General features: G+C 40.0%; 1 protein-coding gene across 2 annotated transcripts in view; it reads right to left on the bottom strand.

Moving 5' to 3' along the window:
- Positions 1-2422: 2422 nt before the first annotated feature.
- Zc3h6 (zinc finger CCCH-type containing 6) overlaps positions 2423-22974 on the bottom strand; it is a 56288-nt gene continuing 35736 nt past the window's right edge. For both annotated transcript variants that reach the window (XM_052723138.1, XM_052723139.1), the window contains exons 5-12: positions 21149-21285; positions 16654-16770; positions 15959-16070; positions 10099-10208; positions 8285-8538; positions 5943-6445; positions 5359-5607; positions 2423-4860 (exon numbers count right to left, since the gene is read on the bottom strand). In XM_052723138.1, the coding sequence (XP_052579098.1) occupies positions 3386-4860; positions 5359-5607; positions 5943-6445; positions 8285-8538; positions 10099-10208; positions 15959-16070; positions 16654-16770; positions 21149-21285 (2957 nt within the window). In that variant the 3' untranslated portion in view covers positions 2423-3385. The remainder of the gene's footprint in view (positions 4861-5358; positions 5608-5942; positions 6446-8284; positions 8539-10098; positions 10209-15958; positions 16071-16653; positions 16771-21148; positions 21286-22974) is intronic.

Raw genomic sequence — 22974 nt, 5'->3', positions numbered from 1 at the left:
AATCACAAGAGATGAGCCTATGCAGTCTTTTCAGACACCAATTGTTTCTGTTATCTGTAAATGTGAAGCTTATAAGAATAGGACCTAACTTACTTTCACTGTGATAGTATACACCAAGTTCCATGAATTTAAAAAATAACAATGATATTAGCTACTTTCCTGTTGTTGTGATAAAATCCCATAACCAAAGTAATATACAGAAAGAGTAGTTTATTTTTGCTTGTACAAGAGCCCATTGTGGCAGGGTGGCATTGAAGCAGGGAGACATGGTTGCAGAAGCCAGAAATTGAGAGCTCACATTTTCAAAGACAAGCAAAGAATGGGCAGACTGGAAGTACATTGAGTCTTTTTAACTCTCAAAGCCAGCCACAAGAGACACACTTCTTCCAACCAGGTCACATCGCCTAAACCTCCCCCAAACAATAGCTCCAACTGGGTCCAAGTATTCAAGTATCACTTTTTAAATCCCTATGCAACCCACTTTAAAAAAGGGCTTACTAGCCGGGCGGTGGTGGCGCACGCCTTTAGTCCCAGCACTTGGGAGGCAGAGCCAGGCGGATCTCTGTGAGTTCGAGGCCAGCCTGGACTACCAAGTGAGTTCCAGGAAAGGCGCAAAGCTACACAGAGAAACCCTGTCTCGAAAAACCAAAAAAAAAAAAAAAAAAAAAAAAAAAAAAAAAAAAAAGGGCTTACTCAATGAGAGAGAGAGAGAGGTATTTGTTACATTTTTTGTGTGTTTGAGAAAATAAGAAATGGGGATTAAACAATTCTATACTGACAGGCTCTATATACCCTAAGTGAGTATCTCAATCCCAAAGAACTGCGTAAGTTAAAAGCACTATTTTAAACATAAAATACTTTCATGTAAACTGTACAGTCAAACTTGAAACTAAGGTCAAATTTGCTTGTAAAATAACCTTTAGGGCACTAGCTAATAATATAATAGACATCCAAGGATGAGTGTGAAGGTTTTAATAGTAATGGCCCCACAGGCTCATATAGAATGCTTAGTCATCAGGGAGTGGCACTACTTGAGAAGGATTAGGAGGTGTGGCCTTGTTGGAAGAAGTGTGTCACCAGGACTAGGCTTGGGGTTTCAAAAGCCAGTGCCAAGCCCACTTTCTCTCTCCTGGCCAGCAGATCAGGATGTACCTCTCAGCTACTGATCCACCACCCTTCCTGCTGTGCTGACACTGGTTCTGGACTAAACCTCTGAAACTGCAAGCAAGCCTCCTGTTAAATGTTTTCTTTTGTAAAAGAAGTCTTGGGCATGGTGTCTCTTTACAACAATGGAACAGTGACTAAGAAAATAAAATGAGTAAACAAATATTCCATTGTTGGAATTAATAACTTTTATATTCTTTTAAATTATTCATCTAATTTCCTTTTCAGTAATTTAAAAAAGAGCTTTCATTAAGTTTCATGTTTAACAAGCCAAATTATCTTTTGTATATTCAGAATTATTACTAATTCAACAATAAGGATAAATGTATGAGTGGAATTAACATTTGTTACAATTTTTGATTCACTAAAATTTAGGTATTTTATTGATTTTTTTAAAAAAAATTTCGCCGGGCGGTGGTGGCACACGCCTTTAATCCCAGCATTCAGGAGGCAGAGCCAGGCGGATCTCTGTGAGTTCGAGGCCAGCCTGGGCTACCAAGTGAGTTCCAGGAAAGGCGCAAAGCTACACAGAGAAACCCTGTCTTGAAAAACCAAAAAAAAAAAAAAAATTTTCAATAAAAGAGGAAATTGTACTACTCTGGGATACATTTTTTTGTCAGTTTTATCTATTTTATTGACTTTTCAATTAACAGTAGAGTTCATTTGAACAGTAGTCAGAAAATGGTTTCTATGGTGGCTTTAAACAGTATCTTTAATCCTACCCTGTTATCCAGAGCCATTTTAGGCAACAAATAGAAACAAAAACATTTGTTGTAAACTGTGAAAATTACTTCTGTAGGAGCTCTCTTTGACTAAGGACTGGAGTTATTACATGATTTATTGTGGCCATCCCAGCAAACACTGCCATACACCAGCAGTTCAAGAGACCATGCTAGTGTAACACTGTGAGTTATGACTTATATCAGAAAACACGGGGGCCATTGCCTATACATGTCAATGATTACAATGGATGAATACAAGTTACTTTTCATAAAATACAATTTCTAATCAATTTAGAGTTTTTTTTTTTTTTTTGGTTTTTCAAGACAGGGTTTCTCCATGTAGCTTTGGTGCCTGTCCTGGATCTCGATCTGTAGCCCAGGCTGGCCTTGAACTCACAGAGATCCGCCTGGCTCTGCCTCCCGAGTGCTGGGATTAAAGGTGTGTGCCACCACTGCCCCGCCCAATTTAGAGTTCTAAGCTATGAGGACATTAAATAATTAAAACACAGGTGATCTCTGTTACAGAACCAGTCATGTGAGATCTTAAGACTGTTTATTGGTACCATATACAGTGGAATATACCTGCCATCTCAGTGGGAGTTTTTGCTATGCAAGAAAAAAATACAGAATCTAGACATTAAAAACATTATCAGCTTAATATTTACTAGTCTCACTTTGAAAATTCTGTTAAAAATTGCCACAGTCATGAGCACAATTATTGCAGTTATATCATTTGAAAGACATAAAAATTATGCTGCTAAAGACAAAACACTGAAATACATAATTATCACAATGTGACACAGCAATAAACTCATAACTATTTAATATGAAAAATTAAATTTTAAAAGTTCTGTTAGAGAACTTGGAATTTTTTTACTGTAGCAAACATTTTATTTATATTCCTTCAGCTTCTATGATACAATGTACAATAAAATACTTTTAAAAGATACAACATTCAAGTGCTTCGTGTACACAAACAGTGTTGCCAGTGCTAATAAAGTGATGCCCTTAAACATGAGCTGAGCTAATTATGGTTTTCAATGTTTTCACCTTGCATTTTACTTAGCAGTTGGCGCTACACACTAATCAGTTTTGTGCTGACAGAGAGGATTCTAATTAAAATACTGATTCTCAAAATTAATGTATATCATATTGCTTGAAACTAAACAACCATATAAAAGTGGTAATTGTTAACCTAAACAATGATTACGAAATACAACTGGCATATACTTGGGCTGAGTGTTGAGTTCATGATGGTTCACTTACAATAAAAGTACTTTTACTAACGCTATCATGATATGTATTTCTATACTATCTCTTGAAGTTATAAAAATATTATATAAAATACCACAGACTTTAGAGGATATAAGTTCATGTGGTTCTGATACTAGCAGCTGAAAAATGTTTATAATTTAAAAAATAAATAAACTATCGAAGTAAACCAGTTACAAAACAGCAGAGAACTGTGATAGCATGAGAACAGCTTAATTATACAACAGCTAACAAAATGGTGATGCGGTTGGATCAAATGTCTTAAAAACCTCTTTCAGAGATTTGTCATCTGTTTCTCTGCTTGGATCATCATCTGGGCTTGGGCTTGCCTGCCCTGGCTCTCTTGCCTGCCTTGGATCACTGTATGGAGGTCTCATTAAGCCTGTTAAGGCTGGAACAGGAAGACTGTGCACGGCGGGGACCTGAACCGTATCATCACTCCTGAGAGGATCTGCCTGCATGTCCACTGGCCCCTCAGCAGGGACTTCCATGTCCGCAGGAGTTTTCTGTAGCATCACTTCTCCAGGGGAAGGCTCATTTTTATCACTATTTTTTAAACTAGTTTTTTCCTGGTTCTCAGCATTTTCTTCTGAAGAAATGCTTGCTAGCTCTGATGAAGACAATGAATGCTTCTCCCTAGGATCATACAAACTAATGCCACTAAGAACTGAACTTGAAGTTCCCAGTGGGAGGCCAGCTGAAGAAGAGAGTTTGGGGGCATATGGAGGAAGAGCCACAGGACCAGCGTTGGTAGGTGATGCTGTTGAGGGTTGTGACAAAGCAGGGTTTGATCTGGCTAAGTTTGGGGCATTCTTTGATACATGCGAGTCCTTTATAGTCACTTGATGTGACTCTGCACTGGGCAGTCTGTGAAGCCTAGGGTCAAAATTCTTTTGCAGCCTAGGGTCCCCTAATTTACTTCCTGAACTATGTAAGTCTCCACATTGTTCTACGTAGCCCTCTCTCTGTGTTAGATTCATTTTGGCTTTGGCTGTGGATTTTGGATCAAGGGACAGGGCACTCTGATGATCACCTTTTGTATTCCATAACCTACTAAGCCTCTGGTCAGCGATAAGTGGAGGCAGAGGTAAGTTGATTGAAGATACTGGGTCGGGTTTTGGTAAAGGGACCGGAAGTAAGTCTTCTGGAGCCCACACGATGTGTTTTGCGAAGTTGGGTTTGGATAGGATAATGTCCATTTTAATGTGACTGAACTGTCTTAACTGTGACCTTGGGTCCTGGAGTACCACTCCAGGTAAAGAATCCAAAGGTATCAAGAATGCTTTTTCTCTCAGTTCTCTTTCTGTATCTTCATCATCATCGTCCCTTCTCTGGAGTTTGCGATTTGCCCCAGTGTTTGCATGGTGTAAATCAAACTTTGCTCCACTAGCAGCAGAGCCTCCGGAAACACTTCCATTCCCTCTTACTTTCCTGGGATCCCACGCAAGTCTAAGATCCACTGGGACAGACTCATGCGGCTTCCTAACGTCTTGCCTTGGGGCAGTGCGAAGCCTTGGGTCAACCACTTGACTTCCTTTCCTCTTGTCTCTGGCAAGTCTTGGGTCAGTAGGAACGCCAAGCTCTGTGGGAGGGTGTTGCTGACTTCTTAGAGGTCCTGTCTGTTTCTGTAATGTTCTCAGAATTGACCTGACAGCACTTCCCTCTTCCTCTTCACTACTGGAGTACCAGTTAACTGGATCATCTACAGACAGACAGAAGCTGTGGTTAAAAATAAAGCATTCATAGTTGACCTTAAGTAAGACTAAAAGCAATACTATTTCTGAACTTAGTATAATACCTAAAAGGGATCGCCACCTACTTGGCTACATGTACTCTTGCCTCTGAACAAGAGTGCTGATTCCTCCACTCCTAGTAACGATCAAATTTAGACAGTTTCTATCCAAGTGTATTCTCAATGTTTAGTATGGAAAATAGAAGGGCTGGTCCTACATCATCTGGTTTTAGGTACATGCACAGTAAGGCAAACTGTGACTTCAGGTAAACTTTTAGGAAGGATACTCTATCCGCCATCCTTTTTTATGCTTGTGTAGAAATATAACCTTGCAACTGTTAGTTAAAGCCTGTCACAGAAGCCAGAAGCAGTCCTAAGATGAGGGCTACAAGGTAAACTGGAGGGGACGGTGCAGAGGCACTCATTTTCACATCTTAACCTATTTTAAAAGGGAAGGAGCTATCCAACCTTCTTCCTTGCTGGATGCTCTCTGAGGCTGGCTGCCAGCTGGTTCCTCATCCTCTTGGTACCTCTGAGTCAGGCGGATGAAAAGTGCTCTCTGCACTGCAGGAGGGAGCCCCGAAGCAGGCAGAGGGCAGTGACCTGGCACACTGCTGCTGGGCTCAGGCCCACTCCCAGTCTTAGGGGAGTCATGAGCCATGGGAGGCTGCTGCTGCTGCTGCTGCTGCTGTGCAAACTCTTCCTGCCACATCTCATCTACAGACACAACAGAAGAGACACCGTGAGCTCAAACTCCACCGAAGTGTGAGAGACTGAGTCTCTCCTAATCACCACACTGGATTCCTAAGTTGCTATATAATTAAATATTTTTTAAAAATTTAAATTCTATTGTTTTAAATTTTGTGTTTTTAAATATTATTAAAAATCTATTGCATCAAAGGTTAGCTAAAGTTTTGTTTCTATAGTTTTGAAGAAATCGAAAACATTTCAAAGTTTCAATTTCATCAATTTTACTTAACTTAAAAATGCATGGTTTTAATGAAAAGCAAGTCTTAATATTTTAAATTAGAAATTAGTTGCTTCCAACTTACCAGCACAGTTATCAGGTGGTTGAAAATTCTGTGCAGCCTGCTGCGAGTAGTAATCATCGTAAAACTCAGCTGGGACTTGCATGGACTCAGAGTCGGTGTTAAGTTGCATCTCTCCAGGCATTTGCTGGTACAGTGAAGCTGGAGAGCAGTGATTCTCTCTAGGGACTTTCATCACGTGTCCTGGAAAGCTTGGGGAATGATAAGCTCCACCCACAGCTGGTAGTGTGTCCAGCTGAATAAGCCCTCCAGCTTGACTATGAGGGCCTACAATTTCAGATGGACCATGTGGCAAAGGTGGGCTCTCTTGCATTGGTGGACCAGGAGGTCCCACACATGGATGATGGCCAGGGGAGCCTGGGTGCCTCACAGGACTATCACATCCTTGAGGGACATTAGGTCCTGGGCCTGGACTTGACTCAGAACTGTACATATGCTGTGGACAGGGACTGTTTTCCTGAAACTGTGGTCCTGGTGGCGAGGCACTGTTGTAATATGCTGGTGGTCTGTATAAAAACAAAACAAAATAAAAACAAAAAACAGCACTTCAGTTCAATGCAAAGAGACAAAGAAAAATGTTATACTCTCAAATAGACACTAGCTAAAAATGATCTTTTACGTTCAATTAGAATCCCGTGTATTTAAGGGATTATTTATTCCATATCATTGGCAGGTTAAAAACACATGTCTCTTGCTTTCGTTTCAGATATGGTTTTCTTTCTTTTGAGACAAGGTTTCTCCGTGTAGTTTTGGTGCCTTTCCTGGATCTCGCTCTGTAGACCAAGCTGGCCTCGAACTCACAGAGATCTGCCTGGCTCTGCCTCCCGAGTGTTGGGATTAAAGGCATGTGCCACCACCACCCGGCTGCAGATATGGTTTTCTTAATTGCTGCTCACTACCAGCTGTTTGGAAAATACAGAAAACTACAAAGATATATAAAAGTCACCTTGAAACCCAGCACTAGGTTTCTCTTTTGTTTTTCTACAACCAAATTACAATCCTACTATCTAAACATATAGCTGTGATAGTGATTTCCAATGGAAGCTTATTATGTTGATGGCATACAAAAGACTTCATTTTTAATGCTGACTTTATTTATCATTTCTAATAGTTTTGTCAGTTCTTTTTTTTTTTTTTTTTGAGAGAAACTGTCCAGTGACGAGTCTCCCATACACTTCTAATCTTGGCGTATTTGTATCTTTCCTTCACGTCACTGCTTATGATATATAATACTGGCAAAATGGTAGGTGTTCCTACCCTTTTTAAACTTGAGGCAAAGACTCACTATATGGCCCTTAACAGCGACTTTAAACTCAGAACCCACCTTCTTCATTCTCCTACCCTAGTTCACTTTCCATCTCTGTGATGAACCTGGGGAAGAAAGGGTTCACTTCATCTTATAGCTCAGTCCATCATGAAGGGAAGCTGGAGCAGGAACTCAAGACAGGAACTGAATCAGACCACGGAGAACATCACCAACTACTGATTTGCTCCTATAGCTTCCTCAGCCTGCTTTCTTGTACAACCCAGGTCCACCTGCCCAAGAGGGCTATCACCCTCAGTGGGCTGTATTATCCCACATAATCAAGAAAATGTCCCTTCAGTCTTGCCTATAGGCCACTGTAACAAAGGCATCTTCTCTAAGGTTTCCTGTTCCAGATGATTCCAGCTTGTGTCAACCTGGCCAAAAACAACATACTTCACAACTCCCAAGTTCTGACATTACTAGCACATTTACCACCATGCTGGTTTTCTTAACTTTAAATGAAATACTCTTACTGGCTCACATTAGTTGTGATGTTTATTCTAGTTTCTTATTCATCTGCTGAGATGTCATTGCCTCCCTGGGTATTCAGGATTAAAGAGTAATAAAAGCAGGGGCCTGGGTATACATTCACTAAAGGTTGGGAATCAGGACTGTAATGGCCTTGCTAGAAAATGAAAACTGGATGTGGCTTATCCCAGGTCTTTCCTCTAATACCCTAAGGAAATACTTTCGGAAAGAATCAAATGTACTGGAGACATAGCATCAACCATTTGAAAATGCAAGCTCATCCCCAGGTAGAAGGAATGTCAAATCCATCCTGGCAGTGCCCCTCAGGGGATACTATTCAGCAAAGCTTCTCAAGTCATGCAGGAATTCTGCAGAGAGAATCACTGAGGACAGGAAAGAAGGGTAAGGGCAAAGAGAAAAGGGAAACAGCAACTCCCAACCAGGTCAGGTAACTGCTTCTCTGCCAAGTCCAACCACGTGAGTGACCTGGAATATTCCTTGGTATCTTAATGATACCAAGGAATGTTGAGCTTTAGGGGGAAATGCTGCCTTATTGATGGTTTTAACTTACTTCTTCCCAATTTTATGTGCTAAATCCACAGTGGGTTTTACAACTATTTCAAAAAGAGATGGAATTTTCTTCAAATCATCAGGAAGATCTGTCTCAAAATCATCTTCAGGATCAGAAAAGGGAAAGTGCTCGGATGGGGTTGGCAGAAGTCCGACTCCTGGGGGTGGTTTGGGGAGAGGAGTTATACCACGCTTCCTAAGTTCTTCTAATTCTCTTTTGTCTTCGTTTATAAGTTCTTCATCAGCATTCAACACCTGGACAATTATAAAGGTTAGTACATCAGAACAAGCTTTCTTCTTCACATTTAAAACTAAAGACCTTAGTAAGCTATTTTTGTTAAAAGAAAAAAAATCAAGATTAACATTAAAGTTTAAATGGATCAGAGATTTTCTATATAACTATTTTCAATATGCAGAATGAGATTCAAAATGGTTTAAAGTAGTCAAACATAGAAGGTAATTTAGTCTGGAAACCTCTTTGGTTTTTGGACACATCACAGACACAGACACACAGACAGACAGACACATAGTCTACACACCTCTTGTATACAATGCCCTTGGAAGCGTAGCTGCTTTACCTCCATGTACGATACATACACAACCCCTCTCCAACTAATGCACCTAGCAACCTCAGAACCCCCTAGTATGCCCACGTGCTTGGCTACATATACTCTCATCTCTGAACAACAGTACAGATTTCTCCACTCCAATTAACAAATTCAGACATCTTTTATTCAAGTATATTCTCAATGTTCAATATGAAAAATAGAAGTGCTGATCCTGCGTCAGCTGGTTTTAGGTAGACATAGACAAACTATGTCTTTCAAGTAAACTTTAGGGATAACTATTTACCATCTATTTATGCTTATGCATAATTGAGTATGTATATGATTAAAATCAAGTGTATTATAGGAAGAGACATGAACAATAAAAAAAATTATTATATGACTAAACTATTAACCAAAATAGAGAACTAGGGGCTGGAGCAATGGCCTAGTGGTTAAGAGCACTGGCTGCTCTTCCCAAGAATCCAGGTTCAGCTCCCTGCATCCACAGGGCAGCTCACAACTGTCTGTAACTGTACTTACAGGGGATCTGACATAATTTTCTGGCCTCCAATGACACCAAGCACACCTACTGTGCATGTATGCAAGACACTCATACAATAAGAAGATAATGACAACAATTTAAACACCAGAGAACTACCATGTGCTAAATCCTCCTCCTGAGCCCTATGCATGTGACTCACTGTCAGTCCTGACAAGTGCCCTCTCCAATTCAACTCTGCTCCAAGCAACAAAGTCATCTTGCTACTTTGGCAACTTTGTATGTGCCCTTATTTCCTTTTTCTCTTTTTAATTAATTAATTAATTTATTCTTCTCTCATATATTATACCCCAACCACTGTTTCCCCTTCCTTCTCCTCTAGCCTCGCCTCCTTCCCCTCCAGATCCACTTCTCTGTTTCCCTTCAGAAAAGAGCAGTCTTAGCAGGGATATTAACCAAACATGATATAACAAATTACAGTAAGACTAGACCCTTATTTTCAATCTTTAGACAAAAGGCCAAGAATCTAGAAAAACCTGATCCCTAGCAACAGTTTGGAGTACTGCTCAAAGTAAATTATTTCTTAGTGTCAGAATAGGGATCAGATTAAAAAATTCTCAAATTTCTAACAAATGATATTAATAGAACAAAACCTACAAGAGTTCCTCAATTTCTTAGCAACTTTATAAAATATTCCTTATAAGATATGATTCAAATAAAATCTGAGGAAAGATAGCAATCAATCAACAGTGCAAAAGCACTACTCACTTTGTCCAGAAGTTTCTTTGTCTCTTTGGTCAGATCATCATGGGAAAACTTACAGTTGTCTCCTTGGTAGCACTTTGCTCCACTATGATAGAACTTGCAAGGAAATTCACGTAAACAAAAATATTAAGGAACAGACAAAGTAAAAGCAAGGATAATTGTGTGTGTGCTGATCTGTTTGTGCACATGTGCACACACACGTGCCTGTATACAAACATACATACATATATACATATATATGTGTGTATATATATACATGGCAGAGGTCAACATTGAGTGTCTTCCTCTATCATTCTCAACCTTCACTTCTGAGACAGTTTGTCACAGAACCTGGAGCTCACCATTCAGCTACACTGACCCCTGGGGATTTGTCTGTCTCATCCACCCTCCAGCACTACATACACATGCCACTGCTGGAGATCCAAACTCAGCTCCTCATACTTGAATAGTAAGCACTTTACTGAGCCATCATCCCAGGCTCAAAGTCTAGTCTTTTTCATTTGAAAAAGTAACTAGTATAAAGATGATTCATTTCCAGATACCTGCTGTATAACATTGTACTTACAATCAACATTTATGTGAGACTCTACCTTATATTAAGTCTTCTTACTACAATAAAAAATGCTAAATCAATACAAACTTGCTAGTATTTGCTATACTGAAAAACTTGTAATCACATCTAATAATATATTTTAGATCAATATTTTAATAATGTAAACATTAAAAATTAAATTCTTATTCTACAACTACAAATGTACTTTTTTTCATTTTTTAAAAATATTTTTATTTTATAATTAATTTAATTTTACATATCAGCCACGGATTCCCCTGTCCTCCCTCCTTCCACCCCCCATTCCCACCTCCTCCAAGGCAAGGTCTCCCCTGGGGAGTCAGCCCAGCCTGGTAGATTCAGTTGGGGCAGGTCCACCAAGGCTGAGCAAAGTGTCTCAGCATAAGCCCTAGGTTCCAAAAAGCCAGCTCATGCACCAAGGACAGGTCCCAATTCCACTGCCTGAGGGCCTCCTGAATAGTTCAAGCTAATCAACTGTCTCGCTTATCCAGAGGGCCTGGTCCAGTTCCATGGGGTCTCCTCAGCTATTGGTCCACAGTTCATGTGTTTCCACTAGTTTGGCTATTTGTCCCTGTGCTTTTTCCAATCATGGTCTTGATATCTCTTGCTCATATAATTCTTCCTCTCTCGCCGGTTGGACTCCTGGAGCTCCACCTGGGACTCGGCCGTGGATCTCTGTATCCACTTCTATCAGACACTAGATGAGCAATCTATCGTGACAGGGTGTTCGGCCATCCAATCACCAGAGTAGGTCAGCTCAGGCACTCTCTCGATCATTGCCAGTAGTCTATAGTGGAGGTATCTTTGTGGATTTCTAGGGACCTCTAGTACTCTGTTTCTTCCTATTCCCATGGGGTCTTCATTTATCATGGTATCTCTTTCCTTGTTCTCCCACTCTGCTCCTGATCCAGCTTGCCGCTCCCCTAAGCTCTCTTTCCCCCAACCCTTGCCCTCCATTACTCCCCCACCCCACCCCCAGTTTGCTCATGTAGATCTCATCCATTTCTCTGTTGCTGGGCGATCCCTGTGTCTTTCTTAGGGTCCTCTTTACTAGGTAGCCTCGCTGGAGTTGTGAGTAGCAGTCTGGTTATCCTTTGCTTTACATCTAGTAGCCACTTATGAGTGAACACGTATCATGTTTGTCCTTCTGAGTCTGGGTTACCTCATTCAGGATGATATTTTCTAGTTCCATCCATTTGCCTGCAAACCTCATGATGTCATTGTTTTTCTCTGCTGAGAAATACGCCACATTTTATTTATCCATTCTTCAGTTGACGGGCATCTAGGTTCTGGCTATAACAAATAATGCTGCGGGGGGCTGGAGAGATGGCTCAGAGGTTAAAAGTACTGGCTGCTCTTCCAGAGATCCTGAGTTCAATTCCCAGCAACCACATGGTGGATCATAACCATCTGTAATGAGATCTGGCACCCTCTTCTATATACATAATAAATAAATAAATCTTTAAAAAAAAACAAATAATGCTGCTATGAACATAGTTGAGCATGTGTCCTTGTGGTATGACTAAGCATTCCTTGGGTATATGCCCAAGAGTGGTATAGCTGGGTCTTGAGGGAGGTTAATTCCCAATTTTCTAAGAAAGCACCATATTGATTTCCAAAGTAGCTGTACAAGTTTACATTCCCACCAACAGTGGAGGAGTGCTTTGAAAACTCCATTCAGAATGTTTTGATAATATTCATCCCTCAACTCCCCTCAGATACATTCCTCTCTCTATCCATCCTACTTTGTGCCCCGCCTCCACTCCAAACCATAAACATCCAGTCTAATTTGTGCTGTCCATATATTCTTCGGAGTGTGACCTCTACAGGAGCATAGTCAGTCTACCCAAACAAACACTTTTAAAGGAAACTGACCCTTCCTCTCTCAGCTGCTATCAACCACCCATAGATCCTAAGCTAGGAGTGGGCTTCCTGTCTACCTCCCCTCTCCAACATAAGCTAGGAGTGGGCTTCCTGTCTACCTCCCCTCTCCAACATAAGCTAGGAGTGGGCTTCCTGTCTACCTCCCCTCTCCAACATAAGCTAGGAGTGGGCTTCCTGTCTACCTCCACTCTCCAACATAAGCTAGGAGTGGGCTTCCTGACTACCTCCCCTCTCCATGCTGGGATTCTGTCTCACTGCCCTGAGGTCATATATGCAACAGTCCTGCTATATCTGGAAGACACATTTCCTCGCAATCATCTACTGCCTTTAGCTCGTACTATTATTCTGTGTTGTGGGATAATCTTTTTGTACAATGTGAAGATGTGTCTTTGCCAAGGCACCTTCTGATTGGTTTAATAAAAAGCTAAATGGCCGGCGGTGGTAGGGAACGGCTTTAATCCCACTACTCGGGAGGCAAAACTAGGCGGATCTCTGTGAGTTCAAGGCCAGCCTCATCTACAGAGCGAGATCCAGGACAGGCACCAAAGCTACCCAGAGAAACCCTGTCTCAAAAAAACCAAAAAAAAAAAAAGGTAAATGGCCATTAGCTAGGCAGGAGGTGTAGGCAGGACAGCCAGACACAGGATGCTAGGAAGAAAAAGGGCGGCCAAGTGAGATGCAAAATGAGCAGCATGAGCGCTACGGAGAGGAGGTAATAAAGCCATGAGGCAGAAAGTAAATTAATAGAAATGGGTTAATTTATAAGAGCTAGTTTGAAACAAGTCTAAGCTATCAGCCAATCTTGGGAGCTGGCAGGAGGAACAGAAAGATCTGCCTACAGTTCTGCCCATTCTGGGGAGGTGACATATATGTTCCATTCAGGCCTAGCATGTCAGTCTCTTATTCTCTCCACCTGGACTGGTTGTGGGTCTCTGTGCTAACCACCATCTACTGCAAATAGAAGCTTCCTTGATAAGGGTTAAGAGATGTACTAATACAAATGAACTTTTAAAAAGAAAACATTTGTAACAGTTATAGAAAATAGTGTCGTATTTTAATATATAGGTACCATCTCTTTCCAATAATTAAATATTACAGAGAACAAAAAATTGTGTAAGAAATTTTTTTATCTGTGAAGGAAATAAAGGGATTTTGATATATCATATTAAAAATAAAAATCCCGGGGTTGGGGATTTAGCTCAATGGTAAAGCACTGCCTAGCAAGCACAAGGCCCTGGGTTCGGTCCTCAGCTCCGAGGAGGGGAAAATCCCAACAATTAAAGCCACAGACTAGTTTTACTTGAATTTTTAGAGACTAATTTCTAAAGAAAATTATACAAAATTTAGATGTATAGGAAATGTACTGTTTGGGAGGCATGCATTTGGGGAGTACCTGTGTGGCTTTAAAGCCATCTGACATGTTTGGCATGGTGGTGCACACCTTTCGTCCTAGTCCTTGGGTGGCAGAGATAGGTGGGTCTTTGTGAGTTCAAGGCTGGAATAGTCTACATCCTCTTGAGCTCTAGGGCAACACAATGTCTCAAAAACAACAACAACAAAACCCAAAACAAAACATAACGATAAACTCAAGGGATAAAAATCATATGACTAATTCTGGCTAATGCAAAGAACATTGCTAAAATTCAAAACCTTTTTTAATATTAATAAAAATCTTAGTAAAATATACTTATTTTGATTTAAAAAAATATATATATGTGTTAACACAAATATTATGTCTGCCCCATCACTATTTGTTTTTAATTTATTTATTTATTACATACACAGAAGAGGGTGCCAGATCTCATTAGAGATGGTTATGAGCCACCATGTGGGTGCCTGGAATTGAACTCAGGACCTCTGGAAGAACAGTCAGTGATCTTAACCTCTGAGCCATCTCTCCAGGCCCCCAATCACTATTAACATTACTGTAAATGTATACTGAGTATAATTAAAATTATAAAAGTCATGGTGGCAAACATTTGCAATCGCACAAGGCCAAGAGAATTCAACACCACCTTGGGCAATATAGTGAGTGTAAAGCCACTGTCTCTGTCTCAAAAACAGAAAACAAACAAACAAAAATCCCCAGAACAACCACAAAGTATAATGAAATATAATGAAAGTGAATGAAATAAAATATCATTTATTTACAAGTGAAATGAAACCCTAAGAACAGAGTAGAAACTTTTAAAAACAAAATTTGATATCTGGTTTCTAAAGAATGCTAACGAATTTGAAAACAATATACTTGTATTTTCTTGAATAAAACAAATTATATTTTAACAAAAAAATGAGGTGTATTTGCCAGATTAAATATCAAATACACTCTTTTGTGGGGGAGGGGGTTTGAGACAGGGTTTCTCCATGTATCCTGACTGTCCTTGAACTCACTCTGTAGCCCAGGCTGGTCTCAAACTCACAGAGCTCTGCCTGCCTCTGCCTCCCGAGTGCTGGGATTAAAGACGTGCGTGTGCTGCCCAAACAGTTCAAATACACTCTTCTGGAGGACAAACAGCACAACAGATAAAGGTGTGCCACTGTGACCTCGTCACAAAATTCGGGTCTCTCCGTCCTAGCCTTGCTAATAACAAACGCGGTGTTGTATATCTGATGGCTGCTATCTTGGTATGGCTTTAATTATATTCCTCTTACAATGACCAAGATAAAACATCCTTCCATTTGATTTTTCACCATTTATGTTTTCTTTCTGTGAATTATCTTTCTCTCCTGCTCCCAATCTTCTCAATTTCTAGGAAACTCTTATAGAAAAGTTACAGAACTCTGCTGTGGGATGGTCTGTATGTCAAGTGTGTTGCTGATTGGTCAATAAATAAATCACTAATTGGCCAGTGGCCAGGCAGGAAGTATAGGCGTGACAAGGAGGAGAATAAAGCTGGGAAGTGGAAGGCTGAGTCAGAGAGACACTGCCAGCCGCCACGATGACAAACAGCATGTGAAGATGCCGGTAAGCAATGAGCCATGTGGCAAGGTATAGATTTATAGAAATGGATTAATTTAACCTGTAAGAAAAGTTAGCAAGAAGCCTGCCACGGCCATACAGTTTGTAAGCAATATAAGTCTCTGTGATTACTTGGTCGGGTCTGAGCGGCTGTGGGACTGGCGGGTGACAGAGATTTGTCCTGACCGTGGGCCAAGCAGGAAAACTCTAGCTACAGAACTCTTATATATTTATTTATATAAGTTATATAAATAATTACCATGTTTTAATGTGTTTACTTAGCTTGTAGGTTTTGTTGTCAAATTTTTAGTCTTTTCCCTTACTGATTCTGGATTTGAGTCACAATAAGGTTGTCCATTCTCCTGGGTTATAAAGAAATGCATTCCTGAGCACTTTGTTTGCCTAAAATATCAGTATGTTGGTTGATAGACAGTTTCTATAAAGGATATCATGCATATAAATGCAATTCTCTCCTTTGGTACAATATCCCTGTAAATAGTATTTGCAGATCTCCTTTTTCTTCTCCAATTCTGCATCATGATCAAATTTACAGTGGTCTCCCTGTTTAAACAGAAGGAAGCAAAAGAAGAATTCAGGTACTCTCTCCATGTGTCCGTCGGGCTCCAGTCATTATCCTTAGTGTTGGATACTGAACTACTAACAATGCAGACAATCCCTCTGAAGTCCTGCCCAAGCAGTGCATGTGGCCTCAGGATTCTGCCAGTGTTCCGCCAGCACCCACCATTTCTAGATGCAGCGTGGGAACTTATTTAACCTCTTGGTGTCATGTCTAAATCAGAGCTAATAGCAACAAGGAAGCAGAGCATCTGTAAGATGAAACCACCGTGCACCAGTTAGACCACAAATGCTTTCCGTTGCACTGTCAGAGAGCACAATTGTATCTGTTACAATCGTTAACACATCTGCAAGTGGAATCTGTTTCCTACCCATTGTTGCTGTCCCAGAATGTAATTAAATAAGTTTCAATATACAGTAATTTCATGCAAGGTACATTTTAAAAAAATTTAGCGTTATTGCAACTATATGAGTAATGAAAGAAAATAACCACTCCCCAAAGGACTAAATTCTAAAGATTACTTTTAAAGTTAGAATGATCTATCATACCCTTCACGGGAACATTTACCTTAATACACCTCCCCTCCAGGAAGTATTTACAGATCTGTTTTCCTTTGTGCTCCACTGTGTGCTGGTTAATAAACTCCTGAGTCATAACTTTCCACTTTTTCCCTGGTTTACTGTACTGCAAGAAAAAATTGACTTGAATGTAAGATATGAAAGATCACTACATGTTAAGACATACTCACATGGACCTGGAAAGCAGTATAAATTGACTATTGATAGTAATGAAGATTAGACATCCTGAGTCTATTCCCTTACTGGAGAGAAATGTTTCTGGTGGTCTTGTTTATTGCTACTACTGGCTGCAAGGAAGCCTTTTGTCTTTTAAAGATATAATTTACAAATAAAATCATAAAAGGCTTGAAATTTTCGGCTGGGTGGTGGTGGTGCATGCCTTTAATCCCAGCACTCAGGAGGCAGAGGCAGGAGGATCTCTGTGAGTTCGAGGCCAGTCTGGTCTACAGAATGAGTTCCAGGAAAGGCACCAAAAATACACAGAGAAACCCTGTCTCGAAAAACCAAAACAAACAAACAAACAAACAAAACAACAACAACAAAAAGCTTGAAATTTCATAATACTCCTCAGGTTGGGTAAAGGTGCTATAAAATATAAACTCTTGTGTATTGCTGACAGATACATGATAAACAACTTTAAAACATCCACCCTGATGCCAAGGCTGCAGCTCAGCATGTCAGTATCTGCCTAGCATTGCACAAGGTCCAGTTCAATCCCCAGCACCACAAAAATAAACAAATACTTAAGTGTTAAATACAGAATTTTGACTTTTCAGAACTAGTGTAAGAACAGGGAAGCACACACAAAAATTTATTGACAGTAATTACTGCAAAACCACTTAAAACTGGAAACAGTGGACACACACAAAACGAGGACACTATCAACTACGGGATGCTGCACTCAAGTGACAGAATATTATGCAGTCATAATGAAATCAAGTTACAGAAAAACAACTTTAGGAAAAAGAAATGCTCACAATCCTTATGGGACGAAACCTGACCTAGTTTACGATAAGAAAGGCAAAGGTAATGGCGAAAGCGATCTCTCTCCCATTGGTGCATGTTTCCAGATGGTGTGGTGACAGGCTCTGTACAGTGTGGTTCCTGCACTTTCTCAGAGAAGAAAGAACAGAAGTCACAAGTCACCTTCAAACTTAAGGTGAGAGAAAGAAGTACATTAGTGAAGCAGAAACTTCACTGCCCCACTTCTTTCCGTAGTTCCCACTTCCTAATCAACTTTGGCCCTAAGTTTAAGAAAGAATAAGGAGGCAGGATACATCACTGAAGCAGGCTAACTGTAATGACTTATAATCACAAGTTTTATATGATAATCCTTTTCAAGCAGGAACATAATATGAATCCAGTAACTATTTATTCTTTCTAATTTGATTAGTTTGCCTTTGCCTTGGGTGTTATGTGATATTTTGATTGTGTTCTGACAAATAAAGCTTGCTTGGAGTCAGAGGGCAGAGCTAGCCACTAGCTGACCATAGAAGTTTGGAGGACTGTAGAGAGAGGAGACAGGAAGTGGTAAGGCCAGGCTTTTGGATTGAGTAATTGAAGAGGTAGGAAGCAACTGGCAGCTGCTCCTGGTTCTCTGATCCTTTCAGGTTCTTACCCCGATAATTGACTCCTGATTTTTTTATTGGTAAGATTAATTAGATTTATGCTTTCACTTGGGCTCTTGCATGCTCATAGAATCCTAAGTATCTCTGGGCTTGGGAGATGCTCAGTCAGCAAAAAGAATGGGGCACAGGCCCCAGAACCTGTGTAAAAAAGTCAGATGTGGTGGCTTGTGCCTGTAATCCCAGGGTTGGGAAGGTAGACAAAGACAGATTCTTGGGGTCCCTGGACAGCCTGCCAGCCTAATCAAGGAGCTCCTGGCCAAATGAGAAACCCTGTCTCAAAGAAGGTGCCCAGCTCCTGAAGAACACATATAAGGTGATGTCTGGTCTTCACATGCATACACATGTGCACCATACATAAACACATACTAACACATGCTTGCCTTGCATACATACAAAGTTTCTCTCATTACAGCCAATTAACTGACACATTTGATAATATATTTTAATCTTGATTGTCCTACTCAGTAATAACGAAACTGAGTTATTGCCTGTATCTAGAGGCATTTAAATGTTAGTGTTTGTAGGCATCCTCAAGAGTTAACACTATATACCTTCATTTTACAGACTCAAGTATAAACAGACAGTAAGCTGATTGAAGGCACTTTGTTGAGAACTAATTATTTTTAGGCCTATTGTATAAGCATCTGGAATGGAGCAAACTTACTTAAAAAGTTTACCTTACTTAAAAGCAAGGCATTCTAAAAATCTATTATTTCTAGGAAAATGAACAGATATAATAACAGTGAAAACTATAAGAAGAAAGCTCTTATCCATGGAACAGGAGAAGCTCAGTAAACGTTAGGTGAGGAAAGGAGGAAGTTGAGAATGATGGAGGAACAAAGTAAAAGAGGCCTCTTTATGCCTAATCTGCTCACCACTTTTCATACATGAAATGCTGGCTGATAGCCCCTAAAGCAGGATGACATTACTGCATCTTATAAACAAATCTTGGCATGAACTGTAAAATTTTCACATTGATTTATTTTTATGTATGACTGTTTTGCCTGTATGTCTGTCTGTATACCATGTGAATGTCTGATGCCCAAGGTCAGATGAGGTGGTCAGAGCCCCTGGAACTGGATTTTTGAACGGTTGTGAGCCACTGTGTGGGTGCTAGGAACCAAACCAAGGTCATATGCAAAAACAAGTGCTCTCAACCGCTGAGCCATCTCTTCAGCCTGAACTTTTAATTTTTTTAAACTTTATATAAAAAACTTGCAAATAGGGCCGGAGAGATGGCTCAGCAGTTAAGACCACTGGCTGCTCTTACAGAGGACCTGAGTTCAATTCCCAGCAACCACATTGTGGCTCAAAACTGTCTATAATGAGATTTGGTGCCCTCTTATGGTGTACAGGCACAACACTGTATACAAAATAAATAAGTCTTTAAAAACAAAAACAAAAAAAACCTTGCAAATAAAATGACACACTGAAATTAACCAGACCCAGTCTTCACTACAGTGAATAAAGTAGCAATAAATATGGGGGTGCAAATATCTCTATGGTATATTTTATTTTTAGATCAAACTTGTGAATATATCCTTAAACAGTATTCTAAGTAGTACACATTAAGAAACCTCTGAGCCGGGCAGTAGTGGCACATGCCTTTAATGCCAGTATTCGGGAGGCAGAGCCAGGCAGATCTCTGTGAGTTCGAGACCAGCCTGGGCTACAGAGTGAGTTCCAGGAAAGGCGCAAAGCTACACAGAGAAACCCTGTCTCAAAAAATAAAAACAAAAACAAAACAAAACAGAACAAAACTCTGCCCATTATCTAAATACCCACCAGAAAATCAAGTGTGTTCATTTCTTTTTAAAGATGTATTTATTTTACGTGTATGAGTGTCTTGCCTACAGTATGTATGTACATCATGTGTGTGCCTGGTGCCTGAAGAGGCCAGTAGAAGATGTCAGGTACCCTAGAACTGGAGTTATAGGTGGCTGTGAGCTGCCATGTGGATGTTGGGAATTGAATCTGTGTCCTCTGAAAAACAGTAAGTGCTCTTAACTGCTAAGGCTTCTCTCTAGCCCCAAACTAAGCATTTTCAAACTACAGCCATGTAATTTACTCAAGGTTGCTGTTTTTAAAGTCAACTCGAGGGCCTAGGAGATAGCCTGCTGGTAAACACCTGCACCAAACCCCAGGACCTATAGGATCCACCTGGTTGTCCTCTGACCTCCATGTGAGATGTCCCTACATAATCACACATGAGCCTAAAATACATGAAATGTAATGAGAATATTTAAAAGTCCACTCTTGCCTCTGTCTAACCGAATCAAAGCTAGAAATACCATAGAATACTCTGAATTGGATAACTCCAAGTCAGAGCTGCTGAAATGTACATGTTCAGAATTCAGCTCAACTGAACGTGCATTTGCTGAATAACTTACATAAAAAGTATTTAAGTTCATCTTTCTGGCCATTTATATGCCCTTGCCCCGTTTCAGTGCTTTCGGCTCTGATAAACAAACTTACCAGCACCTTCCTTCGTGGCCCACTGAGCCATATCACCCTGTTATTGCTGTGTGCACTGGGGAGAAAGGCCTCTAGGAGAGGAGGGCACAATGGAGGAGGAACAGGGGATATGGTTTTGCTTAGAAACACATCAATTTTATTTTGAGGCTTTTCACATACACTTATTTTATTTCTAGGTCTCTTAAATGTGTAGCTATATACTAATACCATGACTAATTTAAAATTTTCTTTGGAGAGGATTTTATTTATATTCATTGGATCTTAGTGGTAAATTTTTCACTTATTCAGACAGTAACATTACAATCACAATGCATTCTTTGCAACCAAATGATTTCAAAATGAAAAAAGGCCTTCCCCTCCTTACACATAAGTTCTCAGTACCTCTTGAAAGTCATCCATTCCTGAAAAGACACTAGGCCCTTTAGTGACTCTTGTCCCACGGTGTTCTTTTCTTTTGATTTTCTTCGGCAAAACACGTCCATGACTAGTATTAAAATTTTTAATCCGGTATTCAGAACCTAAAAAGTTAAAATGTACTTCAAATATTACAGAAAAGCAATGTAACTGACATCAATTAGCTTACAAACACCAATATATTTTAACAGTCTACAGTGAATCATCCTTCTTTCCCCTAAGAGCCAGTGAGAAAGTTAACCCATCTCCACCTTTTGAGTACTGCTTCTTTCTCAGAAGATGGTGGTGTTAGCTACAAAGGACACAAGGCTTAAGAGTCTAGAGAAGCCACTTGTCTCCCCAATCCTCATCTTGGGATAAGATGATTAACAAGCCTCTGTTTTTAAGACAACTAATCATTATAGTCATATTTTAAGAAAGATACAGATAACAGATACAGTAAAGATACAGTAGTTTATCTGTAGCAAGCCAGATTTCTCATGGTAATGTTGTTTCCATATATCCGCATATATCTTTACTGGTTGTTTATGAAACACTGGTATTTTAAAGTGTCTCCCTAGCACTGCAGAGGCTGAGGTAGGAGGAACACATGTTTGAGACTACACTGGGCTACATGGTAAGATTCTGTACCCAACAAAAGTATCTAAAAGGGTGCTCCAGGGATACAGCTCAGTAGTAGAGTGCTTGCCTGGCATACATGAGACCCTGGGTTCAATCTCCAGCACCGCAAAAAAAAAAAAAAAAAAAAAAAAAAAAAAAAGCATCTGAAAAGATATCCAATTTGAAAAATTGTATGTTGGTACTTGGGAGGCACAGACAAGAGGACTACCATGAGTTCCAGGACAGGTAGGGTTACATACTGAGACTATCTCAAAATAAACAACACAAACAGGATACTAAGTTACAATACAATGCAATTGTTACATTTTATCTAAGTTATACAGAACTAATAAGCTTTTTTAATGACCTACGAAACAACTAATGAACACGTGAAGAGTTTCCCTTCACTACAGGAAATCAAGAGGGCTAGAGGAATGGCTCAGAAGTTGAGACCACACACTGCTCTAACAGAAGACCTGAATTCAGTTCCCGGCACCCATGTTAGGCAACTAACTTACAACCAGCTTTAACTCCAACTCCAAAGGATCTGATGCCCTCTCCTGGACTCTTTAGCACCTGAATTCCTGTGCACATACCCACATGCAGATACACACACACACATACACACACACACACACACACACACACACACTTAAAAATAACAAATCTAAAAATAAAGAAATTAAATAGCAAAAAGAGAACACACTAATACTGATCTCAAAAAAATATAAGAATTGGTGCCGATTGGAATTTAGAGGATGTTACACTTTTATATGCTGAGGAAGTACAGTTATAAATACTGGTATATCATCTTTTCAGATGTCAACTTGGCATACAGATAAAAACATATGTGTGTGGCTATGTCTTTAAATTGTGGAAGTTTGTTTTTCATAATTAATTATTTTCATTTATCTTTGTTTTGAGGCAGGATCTCACCCTGTAGCCCAGGCTGGCCTAGAACTCCCAGTGATCTTCCCATCTCAGTTTCTCAAGAAACTGGGACTACAAGTATGAGCCACAACATCTGGTTCATAATTCATTCTTTTCGTTTTGCTTTATTTTGAGACTGGATCTCTATGTGATCCTGGCTGATCTAGAGCTCACTATGTAGACCAAGCTGGCATTGAATTCACATATATTCTCCTGCCTCTACCTCCCTGGTGCTGGGGTTAAAGGCATGCACAACCACACCC

Source organism: Peromyscus californicus, unplaced genomic scaffold, assembly GCF_007827085.1.
Source record: "Peromyscus californicus insignis strain IS unplaced genomic scaffold, ASM782708v3 Scaffold_7__1_contigs__length_154581171, whole genome shotgun sequence".
In the NCBI taxonomy this organism is placed as follows: Eukaryota; Metazoa; Chordata; class Mammalia; order Rodentia; family Cricetidae; genus Peromyscus; species Peromyscus californicus.
The sequence above is the reverse complement of the archived record's forward strand: the minus strand, read 5'-3'. Positions and strand labels throughout refer to the sequence as shown.